Source organism: Oncorhynchus mykiss, chromosome 10 (genome assembly GCF_013265735.2).
Source record: "Oncorhynchus mykiss isolate Arlee chromosome 10, USDA_OmykA_1.1, whole genome shotgun sequence".
Lineage (NCBI taxonomy): Eukaryota > Metazoa > Chordata > Actinopteri > Salmoniformes > Salmonidae > Oncorhynchus > Oncorhynchus mykiss.
In genome coordinates this window covers 23983411-23997318 of record NC_048574.1, presented here as the reverse complement: position 1 = coordinate 23997318, position 13908 = coordinate 23983411, and the positions used below count along the sequence as shown (strand labels likewise).

The window sequence follows — 13908 nt, the reverse complement described above, 5'->3', positions numbered from 1 at the left end:
TCAGGACGTTCATACCTCTCAGTAGGGAACTCGATGATGGTGTGGAACTTGCCCTGCAGGGCTGCAGGGCCCTCCCCCACCTCAATGTACTTGCTGTCGGCTGTGACGGGGGAGTTGATCTGGGCCTGGGTCCGGGCCTGGGCCTCCTCCAGGGTCAGCAGCTTGGTAGAGGGGGATGACACCAGCAGGGACTTGGGCCGTGACAACGAGTTGTGTCCTAGGGAAGAAATTATCATCATGTACACTATGTTGTGGAAGAGACAAATGACTTGAATAAATGTGATTGTTCTGAGTAAGCTACTTTTTCTGAATGAAAGGAAACTTTGGGCCAGGGAAGACTTGGGTCAGGTAGATTCTGTATGCACACAATTTTCTTGTGCATGACAAATTATGACAAAGAATCGTCACTGGCATATAAGAATCCTCCAGATTCATTTAGCACCATAGCACATAGATGAGTATAGATAACCTCCCAACAGGTTGACATGCATACCTGCTCCCTCCCGTATGAGCGAGCTGAGCTTGGGGTTGAAGAGGACGTCTACGTGGTTCAGTATGAACTCCACCACCACTGACTGGATGCGGACCTCCATGAAGGCTGCCGTGCCGCTGAAGCAGGCTGACTCTATCTGCTTGGACCTGGGGAGACCGGTAGGGAAACAACAAGGGGGATCAGCCATGGGGAAAGTCAACCAAATTCAAATGGTTTTCAACAAAGACTCATGTCATGTGTTTTTGTGGCTTAAATTCAGTCATAACAGGCATTGTTGGTACAAGACTATAGTAGCAACTATAGAAACTTAGAGCAGTGGTTCAAAGTTTTTATAGTCCCGCACCCCTTCAAACATTCAACATCCAGCTGTGTAGCACCAGGGTCAGCGCACTCTCAAATGTCGTTTTTTTTTGCCATCATTGTAAGCCTGCCACACACACACTAAACGATACATGTATTAAACATAAGCATGAGTGTGAGTTATCATCACAACCCGGCTCATAGGAAGTGACAAAAATCTCTTATAGGGCCAGGGCACAAATAATATTATTATTTAGCCATCTTACATATAAAACCGTATTTGTTTATCAAAAATTGTGAATAACTCACCACAGGTCAATGTGAAGGGTATGCTTGAAAGGATGCACATAACTCTCCAATACAACCCAACATTGCAGAGAGTCTCAGTGTTAAATAATTTTCCATACACAGTCTGTGCCTGTATTTAGTTTTCATGCTAGTGAGGGCCGAGAATTCACTCTCACATAGGTACGTGGTTGCAAAGGGCATCAGTGTCTAAACAGCATGATTTGCCAAGGCAAGAAACTGAGTGCAGCCCTATCCAGAAATCTAGCAGTGGATTCTGATTAAATTCAATTGTCACAGAACCGCTTGTTGCAATTTCGATGAGGCTCTCTTGTTCAGATATCGGTAAGTGAACTGGAGGCAGGGCATGAAAGGGATAACGAATCCAGTTTGTGTCGTCCGTTTCAGGAAAGTACCTGCATAATTGTGCACCCAGCTCACTCAGGTGCTTCGTTATATCACATTTGACATTGTCCGTAAGCTTCAGATTATTTGCACACAAAGAATAATACAATGATGGAAAGACCTGTGTGTTGTCCTTGTTAATGCAGACAGAAAAGAGCTCCAACTTCTTAATCACAGCCTCAATTTTGTCCAGCACATTGAATATAGTTGCAGAGAGTCACTGTAATCCTAGATTCAGATCATTCAGGCAAGAAAAAACATCATCCATAAGGGCCAGTCGTGTGAGAAACTTGTCATCATGCAAGCGGTCAGACAAGTGAAAATTATGGTCAGTAAAGAAATCTAAGCTCATCTCTCAATTAAAAAAACGTGTCAATACTTTGCCCTTTGATAACCAGCACACTTCTGTATGTTGTAAAAGCGTTACATCATTGCATCATTGCATAATGCAGAAAATACACAAGAGTTCAGGGGCCTTGCTTGAACAAAGTCAACCATTTTCACTGTAGTGTCCAAAACGTCTTTCAAGCATTCCCTTGGTAGCAAGAGCCTCTCGGTGGATGCTGCAGTGTATGCAAGTGGCGTCGGGAGAAACTGCTTGCACGCGCGTTACCACTTCTATGTCTCCCTCTCATGGCTTTTGCGCACCATCAGCGCAGATACCAACACATCTTGACCACCATAGTCCAATTGATGTCACAAAGCTGTCCAGTACTTTAAAAATATCCTCTTATGTTGTCCTGGTTTCCAGTGGTTTGCAGAAGAGGATGTCTTCCTTAATTGACCCCCCCATAAACATAACGGACATACACCAGGAGCTGTGCCAGGCCCGCCACGTCTGTGGACTCATCTAGCTGTCATGTATATAATTCACAAGCAGTAATTGTTTCAAAACAGCTCCTGCCATGTATGTCACTGATGCGTCATGAAACAGTGTTGTTTGTATCGTTTTTGTGGGCCTTTTCCCCCAGCATTGTCCTAGCCCAGCATTGTCCTAGCCCAGCATTGTCCTAGCCTCCGCGGCAGCAAGAAGAATTAAGTCCTCCACAACAGTATGGGGCTTGCCTGTCCTAGCCACTCGGTAGCTCACCATATAAGACATTTCTATAGCCTTCTTATTAATGGTATCTGTTGCTTTAATACATGTTTTACTGCTCGAAAGTCGTCCTTTTCTCACTCAAAAAACTCCTGTGGCGTATATTTCAAATTGTCATGTTTTTTTTGTCATGTCTGCGCAAGAGTGAAGGTTTCCGCGAGAGTAACAGTTAACGTGATTGGATGTTAATTACTTGACTAGGCTACCTGTATTTGACATTGTGTTATTACTTCGCTGAACACTTGGTTTAATTTGATTTTTTTGCAGTGAAACGAGGCTACTCAGGCGAGAAAAAAACCTCACCCGTTGGAATAGCCCGTTGGAATAGCCCGTTGGAATAGCCCGTTGGAATAGCCCGTTGGAATAGCCCGTTGGAATAGCCCGTTGGAATAGCCCGTTGGAAAAGATTTAATGTACCGTTGATAAAAAAAAAACGTTTGAAATGTGAATCACATTTTTATTTGGCGTTCCCAAGACGGCATTGCATACCCCAGTTTGGCAATACCTGACTTCGATTGAGTACATGAAGTTGCTCTATCAATAATACTGAGATATGAACAATAACATGACTTTTAACAAGACAGTAACAAAGTTGTCTGACCTCAGTAGGTTGGGGGCCCAGACGATGGCCAGGTTCTTGCTGTGCATGTTGGTAACATAACTGAAGGTGGCCAGATGGGACAGGTGCCTCATGAGGAACTCCAAAGTCCTGGGAACAGGATGGAGGATGAAGAACACAATTCATTTACACCAGTTCTACTTCATAGAGCCTCATTAGCTTCAGTAGTACTGTGCTATTGTTATAAAAGCAGGCAGTGTATATCTGAACCAGGTGAGGTGTTCTATGACTACTTCTATGAACTTTTGACCTAATTGTATAATCATACCATTCTAGAGCTGTATGAGTGTAATATAATAACCATCCACTATGGTTTTATAACACACATATTGTATATTATGACACCCTTCTGATGCAAAAAATATATATATTGACATCCTGTTACGGAGACAGTACTGTGTGTGTTGTATCCTGTGAGTTCCTGCAGGGGGCAGCCTGGCTCTGCTCTAACCTGTAATGCGGCGGCGGCAGCTGCTGGATGACATCATGTATTTTGATGAGCCGCTCCTCATCTGTAGCTGCGGAGACGGCCTCCTGTGGAGTGGAGAGGAATGAGGAAGACTGAGGGGAGGATGGAGGGAGTAGAGTGGTACGGGTCAGTGCCTCTGGGTTCAGAAGTGCTTACTGCTTGACACCTCCACCAAGTTAGTTGGCCAGGGGTGGTGCAGAGAGGAGGCACTTGCACAAAGCTTGGCTGAGCCAAAGGGGCATAACGCTGTCTGCACTCCCTCCTCCACCCTTTCCTTTCCCGCTCTTCCATAGCAACCAGCAAACATTTACACCCAGACTATTTGGTTTGGTGAGGGTTTTGATTTCAAGTCAGAGAGAGTGTGGTTTGTCTTATTTGTAATACTAGTTTAAAGTGGATGCCATGTGCTTAGGTTTTGGAGTGGGGTTCTTCCAAAAGTGTAGTGTTTGGTGAATTGAGAATGAGATCACTGAGGGGCCATGACTACCTTGATATTTTGATTAGGGGGGGAATGTATTAGATTGGCCCATCCTCATAAATACAGTACTTATTACACCTTAGATGAGTGACATTTGAACCTGGAAAGAGTCTTGAACATACCCCCCGCAGAGATAGAAACAAAAATATGTGGCAGGGTCTACAGTCAATCACGGATTACAAACAGAAAACCAGCCCTGTCACGGACCAGGATGTCTTGCTCACAGGCAGACTAAATCACTTTTTTGCCCGCTTTGAGGACAATACAGTGCCACTGACACGGCCTGCAACCAAAACATGCGGCCTCTCCTTCACTGCAGAAGAGGTGAGTAAAACATTTAAACGTGTTAACCCTCGCAAGGCTGCAGGCCCAGACGGCATCCCCAGCCGCGCCCTCAGAGCATGCGCAGACCAGCTGGCTGGTGTGTTTACGGACATATTCAATCAATCCCTATCCCAGTCTGCTGTTCCCACATGCTTCAAGAGGGCCACCATTGCTCCTGTTCCCAAGAAAGCTAAGGTAACTGAGCTAAACGACTACCGCCCCGTAGCACTCACTTCCGTCATCATGAAGTGCTTTGAGAGACTAGTCAAGGACCATATCACCTCCACCCTACCTGACACCCTAGACCCACTCCAATTTGCTTACCGCCCAAATAGGTCCACAGACGATGCAATCTCAACCACACTGCACACTGCCCTAACCCATCTGGACAAGAGGAAAACTTGTTTTTTGAAATATAAACTCAACATGTAAAGTGTTGGTCCCATGTTTCATGAGCTGAAATAAAATATCACAGAAATGTCCCATATGCACAAAAAGCTTATTTCTCAAAAATGTGTTTACATCCCTGTTAGTGAGCATTTCTCCTTCGTCAAGACCATCCATCCACCTGATAGGTGGCATATCAAGATGCTAATTAAACAGCATGATTGTTACACAGGTGCACCTTGTGCTGGAGACAATAAAAGGCCACTCTAAAATGTGCAGTTTTGTCACAACACAATGCCACAGAAATACACGTTTTTTTGTATTTTACCCCCATTTTCTCCCAAATCTGGTCTCATCACTGCAACTCCCTAACGGACTCAGGAGGCGAAGGTCGAGACATGCATTCTCCAAAACTTGACCCGCCAAACCGCGCTTCTTAACACCAGCCGCACCAATGTGTCAGAGGAAACACCGTCAACTGACGACCGAGGTCAGCCTGCAGGCACCTGGTCGGCCACAAGGAGTCGCTAGAGTGCGATGTGCAAAGTAAAGCCCCCCCCGGCCTAACCGGGAACGAACCCGGGTCTGTAGTGACGCCTCGAGCACTGCGAGGGAGTGCCTTAGAGCGCTTTGCCACTCGGGAGGCCTCAGATGTCTCAAGTGTTGAAGGAGCGTGCAATTGGCATGCTGACTGCAGGAAGGTCCACCAGATAATTTAATGTTAATTTCACTACCATAAGCCTACCACAATGCCAGTTTAGAGAATTTCGCAGTACGTCCAACTGGCCTCACATCCGCAGACCATGTGTATGGTGTAGTGTGGGCAAGCGGTTTGCTGATGTCAACGTTGTGAACAAAGTGCCCCATGGTGGCAGTGGAGTTATGGTATGGGCAGGCATAAGCTACGGACAACGAACACAATTGCATTTTATCGATGGCAATTTAAATGCACAGAGATACCGTGACGAGATCCTGAGGCCCATTGTCGTGGCATTCATCCACAGCCATCATCTTGTGTCAGCATGATAATGCACTGCCCCATGTCGCAAGGATCTGTACACGATGCATATCTGTATTCCCAGTCATGTGAAATCCATAGATTAGGGCGTAATTAATTATTTGAATTGACTGATTTCCCTATATGAACTGTAACTTAGGAATTGTTGCGTTTACATTTTTGTTCAGTTCATTTTGGACATGGAAATTCGACTCCAGCTCTGGACTGTGCGAAACCTAATAAATACCATCTAGCAACATGTTAGTGTGGGAAAGCGGGATTTGTTTATTTTGGGTGGAGAAGGACACTCAGGGAGGGTGCCTACACTGTGCCAAGAGAAGGTGCTTACAGAGAATTTCTCGTAGAGCTGATAGGTGAGCAGGGGGTTGGGCAGCTCACGAAAGTAGAGCTTGCACAGGGAGCCTACACAGTGGATGTCCTGGATGTACACGTCTTTAGTCAGGTCGGGGATCTGCTCTGAGTCAAACTCATGCCTAGTGGAGGGAGGGAGAGAAAGAGAGAGAGAGAGAGAGAGAGGGAAAGAGAATTGAGAGAGACATACATAAACCAAGTTTTTATCCACAGTTTTAGGCATGTGAAGTCATGACATAGATCTTTTTATGTCAGTAAAATAAATAATGTGAGAAATGGAAGTGGAAACTCATTTATGTGTAAATATCTATATAATAACCACAATATCGAAGTAAACACAATGATTATGGTGTGTGGTCCTCCCACTACGACTCGGGAAACCATTGCAGTTTACTACGCTACAGATGGAATGAGTTATGATGAACTTCAGCGTGGTGAAAGTGCACAGTAATGAGCTTGTTGCTCCTTTTCAACAAATATTGAGGGTCTTATTCTGGTGACATGATAATCGATGCTTGACTGCATTTGACAAATATTCTCACTCTTTTTCCATAATAACCTCTTATAGACTAGCCTACCCGCATCTGTGAGCTGTTGGCACGTGCCAAGACCAGATGGGCACATTTCCTATTTATCGCAACAGTTTTTGTGGAAACCAGGAAATGGCGGAGCTATTTCTATATAGTGCATCTTTAACAAATGGAAATGTTGATTTTGAGGTGGTTCTTAAATCTCAATCCTGAGCTAAACCATGTAAATACTTATTGCCGGGTAAGGGTTATACTTATTAGAGGGGGAAAAAAGACAAGAAAGCCCCATAAATACAACAAATATATATATTTTCAGGGTTGGCTTCGAGGCGCCAAACATTCCATCCTCTTCCCTGTCCAAAATGTTATAGTTACAGGGTGAGCTGACATCGGGGTTCTCGGTTGGCGGAGTGAAAATGTCAGTTACTTGGACTGTTTCAGAGGACAAAACGAACAGCACAAAAATGTGATGGGAAAAGAACAGTTTGGGCTCATCTTTTTCTACAAGTTATGGTCAGTCAATAGGTTGACGAGGGACTTCAACACGCACGCACCCACACACATTGTTGTCGAGGGATGCCCACTGTGCCTACACAGAGGAAAATCCACATATCGCATGCGAAGGAAAATATCATGTTTTTTTTTGTTTACAGTGCCAGTAATCTTTGATGGAATTTTTTATGTGATGTATGGCATACGTGGATTATCTTTGGGAGTTGGGTTCCACCCCTTACTTCATGTGACGAGAGTTGTATTCATTGAACATGAACTGATATTGATGGAGTACAATGGCACCTGGTAGTAAAGGTCCATGGTGTTAAAACGCTTTGTTTTCTCTCAATACCGAGGGATAAACAAATTCTCAGAAGTTGATGGCGGGTGTACACTTGAGATCACTTCTATGAATGCCCTATGAGGCAGACCCATGTTTAACGGATAGTGCTGCCAAATGTGTGTGTGTTTGACTGTGTGTGTGTGTGTGTGTGTGTGTGTGTGTGTGTGTGTCTAACCGTAGTTTCTGGATGTTGGAGGCGATTCCAGAGAGGCGGTACATGCCGTCCACCACGCCATGCTTCTCAATGAACTCTGTGCAGCTCTTGAGTACCTGGGGAACTGTAGCAGCAAACAAACACCACAATGTCAGAGAGAGAGAGTGAGAGAGAGAGAGAGAGGGAGAGAAAGACACCTTTAAAGGGCATCTCTACTTCAACCAATAGATGTGCACCGGAACACTGCAATAAATGTGCACCCTTTAATAATGTATAGACGTTTCCTTTCTAAAGAGCGTGCATATATTCTTCCTCAAGGGAACACTAGCTACGAGGGGTTTTGGACTGAGAGAATATTTGACATTCTCTGATAAAGAAAAACACAAACTTCTGTTGAGTGTCCGAGACCAAGGCCCAAAAAGGGTCCTTATTTCCTTTCTCCATCACTGCAGCATAGCAAATCAATATCCTACCACCACTGGCTGTTTGTGAAAAAAACCTTTGTTACTTGTTGTTTCACCTTTGTTACTTCCTCTGGCCAGTGGTCAGCACAGAGCAGAGAGAGCAGTAGACTCGGTGGCTATCTGGATAAGATCATCAGATAACAAGTCATGGCCTGCTGCAAGGGCAGAGAGAGACACAGGGCGAGAGACAGGGCAAGAGAGAGAGAGAGAAACTCTACTTGGAGGAGTTGAGACATGAAATAGGGTATAGCCAGAAAAGTTAACTTCTCTATTACAATAAAATAAATGTCTCAATGTGTTTTGGTGTCCATAGGACCCATTCTGTTGGAACAAAAATCAAATGCAAATAGTTAGTTGAAACTTCTTGTCAGGGAGGAAGATGTGATCTCTGAACTTTGTTGGCGTGAGGCAGGGAGAGGTCATTTCACTCTTGCAAAAATCTGTCCAAAATTAGGCCAATGCGTTTCTATGTGCTTATTTTGGACCAAAACTTGATGCTTGACCTCCCCCCTTTGGGATGACTCCCACTGTTAAGGCGGAAACCTGCAGCTCTTCAGTATATACAGATGGCGGGTGTAAATGGGAAGGCGCACAACACAGCACAGAGGAGCGAAAGAGACAAGACCAAAAATACAACACGAGAATAAGCAGACAAACGCTTATAAAAACAAAAAATAACAAAACCTTGATATACAGGGATTTGGAATATTGTGTAAAAAAAACATTAGAATTAATCAAATGTATGTGATATATCGCCCAGCCCTACATGGGGCCGTGCATTATCATGCTGGATCATAAGGTGATGGCGGCGGATGAATGGCATGACAATGGGCCTCAGGATCTCGTCATGATATATCAACATTCCTGCAGTCAGCATGCCAATTACATGCTCCCTTAAAACTTGTGACAAAACTGCACTTTTTAGAGTGGCCTGTTATTGTCCCCAGCACAAGGTGCACTTGAGTGATGGTCATGCTGTTTAATTACCTTCTTGATATGCCACACCTGCCAGGTGGATGGATTATCAAGGCAAAGGAGAAATACTCACTAACAGGGATGTAAACAAATTTGTGCACAAAATGTGTCACTGTAATGCAGTTTTACAACACTGTGGTGGGAGCCCATTTGAACAGAGTAGAAGAGGGAGGGGAATGGGGGGAGAGGAGGTTGTTTGGGTGGTAGTAGTGCAGGCAGACAGAACAGACAGCTCAGGATGGATTTGGGGGCAAACAAAGCATGTGTTGCCAGATCCCCCTGGCTCCAGATCAGTGGAGAGGAAAAAAATCTCCCTGTAACCACACTGCTGACCTGACCTTTACTCCCTCTAAGTTGCCACGGTCGCCGTAGCAACCCTCCTAGGGCGCAGAGGGTGGTCGGGTTCATTCTGCATGCACAGACCGTAAAGCTGTAGGGTGTGAGTCAACAACAGCCCAACCCTGCTCTAGCCTCTACCAGAGTTGAGCCAAGCTCTGCTATACAGCCACTGTTAGGTGGCGACTAGTCGGACCCTTGTACCATTGTGTGAGTGACCATCATGCACAAAGAAAGGTGACCGCTAATCCTGAGAACACCTCTCAGTATTTTAGTGTTTGCATGTGTGCGTTTCAAGCCTTCAATACCACAGTTGAGGTCAAAGCTGAAGAACTTCCGCATTTATGTGTCAGAGATTGAATGTACCTGTGTGTTTGTGAGAGAGAAAGAAAGGGAGTGTCTCACCATCGTGGCCCGAGTTGAGGAGGTGCTCCCCAAGGTCACAGCCAAACACCCTCTCCCGGAGGATGCCCCGCTGCTTCAGCTTCTGCTTGGTGGGTCTGGACTTCATGAAGGTGCGCAGGAACGTGATCAGCTTCCCGTGCTTCTTAGACACTGCCAGGAAAGAGAGACACACACATACAATATGTTTAACACACACTCACATGTTCAGCTGGTGTTGACCGTCCATGTAACGTGAAATAACGCATTTAAAATGGTGAGCTGGCAAAGTGATGCAAACATACCAGTAAGGTGAGCTGCAAGACCTTGCTTTCATTATATTATTGATTCTTTTTAATCCAAGGTTATGCTGCATTTATGATCCAAGGTTCAATGGAAACATTTAACAGACCAGAGGTGTGTGTGAATAAGCCAGTCCCAACCAATACATGTTTTTATTTTTTTATTCTTCTAATGCCAGCCATTTATTACACCATGGGAAGATTTCTTGAGACTGTATTCAGCTTCATTCCTCAATTTAAATTCGAGGGCAACTGAAAACATCCTCCACCAGAATCACCGCCTCAATATGAAAGACAAACCAAAACCCCTCATTAAAGACAATGGGTCTAGAAAAAGGTCTAAGCCTTTCAAAGTATGGGCCCAGTTGTTTTCTCCATTTGGAAAATTGTGAGAAAAAAACCTCAGCTTTCAGAGAGAACAATGGAGTTGGCATGCCTGCAAACTTTTGTTCACAAATCCTCCACTGCAAATTGTAGATCCCAGAGTCAAATTTCCCCTGAAAAAGTGGAGACACATTCTCCAACGGAGCAGAAATAAGCCGGCTGTATCGTCCGACACGTTGGGGAATCAACTTTCCCTCTACAGCAAGGCTGCCTAATTCCAGTCCTGGAGGGCCAAAACATTTAGTTTTTTTGTTTCTACCTGGTAGTTAATTGCACTCCCCTGGTGTCCCAGGTCTGAATCAGTCCCTGTTTAGAGGGGGAAGATTAAAACCAGAAGTGTTTCAGACCTCCAGGACTGGAATTTGGCAGCCCTGCTCTACAGACTACAAACAAAATAAGTAACCCTATTCCAGGGACAACTTTTCTGAGTGAGTCCACTCTCTTCACCACAGATAAATACCGAAAGTACTTTCATTTGTGTTTATATTGAGTACGAGAAGCACACCGCTTCTAAATCATGAACCATACTTTCTGCATTGCTAAATTCTCAGCTGATTAGAGCCAGAATTTCCCCTATGAGAAAGATACAAATTCCTTGGGGCTGAATCCCACCAAACTGCTGAGGCAGCTTTGTTACCAACCGTTGAGGCATCAAAAGGGCTTTGCATATCATGTAGGGCTGACAGAGCAATTGTATCAGCTTACACCAGCTGTCACTGTTATTTAGGAACCCACATCAACAGAAGCTGATGGGAGCACAAGCCTGCAAGGCAAGAAAGACTTTCCAGAGTTGTCTGAAGACTTCTCTGCTCAATGTCAACTCTGCTGACAGTGAAGGGGCAATTCCAGAGACACTCTTCGGAAAATCAAACTGATTGTGGGACAATGACGAGGTCATTGTTTAAGCTATCTTTGCTATAGCTTAATGATGGAAAACATATGGTAAACTATCTCACAGGGTTGGGTAAAGCCCTGCTGCAACTCTGATTTTATGCAGTGCCTTCGGAAGGTAATATCACCCATAGAGTTTTTTTCTTCAAATAAATAAAACATGTAAAGCTGAAATATCTTAAGTCAATAAGTATTCCTCTTTGATATGGCAAGACTAAATAAGTTCAGGAGTTAAAAATAGTGTTTAACATGATTTTTTAATAACAACCTCATCTCTGTACCCCACACATACAATTATCTGTAAGGTCCCTAATTCCAGCCGTGAATTTCAAACACAGACTCAACCACAAAGACCAGGGAGGTTTTCCAATGCCTTGTAAAGGGCACCTATTGGTAGATGGGTAAAAAACAAACAAACAAAGCAGACATTGAATAATCCTTTGTGCATGGAGAATTTATTAATGACACTTCGGATGTTGTATTAATACACCCAGTCACCACAAAGATACAGGCGTCATTGATAACTCAGTTGCCGGAGAGGAAGGAAAGAGCTCAGGGATTTCACCATGAGGCCAATGGTGATTTTAAAACAGTTAGAGTTTAATGGCCGTGATAGGAGAAAACTGAGGAAGGATCAACAACATTGTAATTGCTCCACAATACTAACCTAATTGACTGAGTGAAAGAAGGAAGTCTGAAAATAATAAAAATATTCCAAAACATGCATCCTGTTTTCAATAATAAATGTGGCAAAATAATTAACTTTATGTTCTGAATACAAAGCATTATATTTGGGGCAAATTCAACAAAAACTTCACTTTCCAAGATGGCGTAGCAGTCTTTGGCTTTTGTCCTGTCGTGTCCCTTGTGTATATCTTTTTCTTCGCATATCTTTTAAAAATATTTTCCTAAACCTTAACTTCTAAATGTATTTATATTTACCTCGGGTCTGGAATTCCTCCACTGAAGCTAGCCAGCTAACAACATACCAGCTATCAGTTAGCAAACAATTGCTAGCGGTCATCAGCTAACCTTTAGCTCGGAAAGCTCTCGCCAGTTCGAACAACGTGACTTAAACCAGAGCATAACGGACCTATTTCTCTCCATATCCCGAGATTCCTACAGCAAACTCCGAACATTTTCATCTGGATCTTTGCATCTAGCTAACCGCAATCCTGGTGACCACTCCTGGCTAGCATTTCCATCCCAGAGGAAGCTACCAATGAAGCCCACTCCTGGGCTACAATATTGGGACACCTTCTACTGCCAGTACGGGGCACGGAACCCCGCCAATCCTCTACGACTGGAATACTGACAATCTTCCCGAGGATTCCAACAGGCACCTCAGGCGTGATGCCTGCTGAAGGCCCAGTCTGCTAACCTGCTAGCTACCTAGAGCTACTTGGAACCCTACTAACTCCACGACTGGTCTATCGACGTCACCGCACGAAGAGGCAAAAACAGACTTACCCCCATCGCGACGTCTCCCAAAGGCTAACTTGCTAGCCCCGGTCTACTAACTGTTAGCTTGCCAGCCCCGGTCTGCTAACTGCTAACTTGTTTAGCACCGGCCTACTAACTGTTAGCGCGTTAACATCGGCCTGCTAACTGTCTGAATCGACGTGTTCCAAGTCAGCCCAACCACTCACTGGACCCATATGTTCACTTGGCTACGCATGCCTCTCTCTAATATCAATATGCCTCGTCCATTACTGTCCTGGTTAGTGATTACTGTCTTATTTCACTGTAGAGCCTCTAGCCCTGCTCAATATGCCTTAACCAACCATGTTGTTCCACCTCCTACATATGCGATGACATCACCTGGTTTAAACATCTCTAGAGACTATATCTCTCTAATCATTACTCAATGCCTAGGTTTACCTCCAATGTACTCACATCCTACCATACCTTTGTCTGTACACTATGCCTTGAATCTATGCTATCGTGCCCAGAAACCTGCCCAATTTACTCTCTGTTCTGAACGTGCTAGACGGCCAGTTCGTATAGCATTTAGCCATACCCTTATCCTACTTCTTCTCTGTTCCTCTGGTGATGTAGAGGTTAATCCAGGTCCTGCAGTGCCTAGCTCCTCTCCCACTCCCCAGGTGCTCTCATTTGTTGACTTATGCCTTGGTTTCATGCATGTCAACATTAGAAGCCTACTCCCTAAGTTTGTTTTACTAAATGCTTTAGCACACTCTGCCAACCCGGATGTCTTAGCCGTGTCTGAATCCTGGCTCAGGAAAACCACCAAAAACCCTGAAATCTCCACCGCTAACTATAACATTATCCCCCAAGATAGAACTGCCAAAGGGGGCGGTGTTGCAATCTACTGCAAAGATAGTAATACAGAACTCTGCAGACTGTACCCAAACAATTTGAGTGTCTACTTCTAAAAATTCACCTTTTCAGAAACAAGTCACTGTTGCCG

General features: G+C 44.4%; 1 protein-coding gene across 4 annotated transcripts in view; it reads right to left on the bottom strand.

The window, feature by feature from the left end:
• The window catches only part of LOC110533528 (rho GTPase-activating protein 32), a 227102-nt gene that overhangs the window by 5929 nt on the left and 207265 nt on the right, over positions 1-13908 (bottom strand). For all 4 annotated transcript variants that reach the window (XM_036989928.1, XM_021617826.2, XM_021617827.2 and 1 more), the window contains 7 exons: positions 9925-10074; positions 7766-7868; positions 6203-6347; positions 3650-3732; positions 3181-3288; positions 494-639; positions 16-217 (listed from right to left, as the gene is read on the bottom strand). In XM_036989928.1, coding sequence (XP_036845823.1) covers positions 16-217; positions 494-639; positions 3181-3288; positions 3650-3732; positions 6203-6347; positions 7766-7868; positions 9925-10074 — 937 coding nt within the window. The remainder of the gene's footprint in view (positions 1-15; positions 218-493; positions 640-3180; positions 3289-3649; positions 3733-6202; positions 6348-7765; positions 7869-9924; positions 10075-13908) is intronic.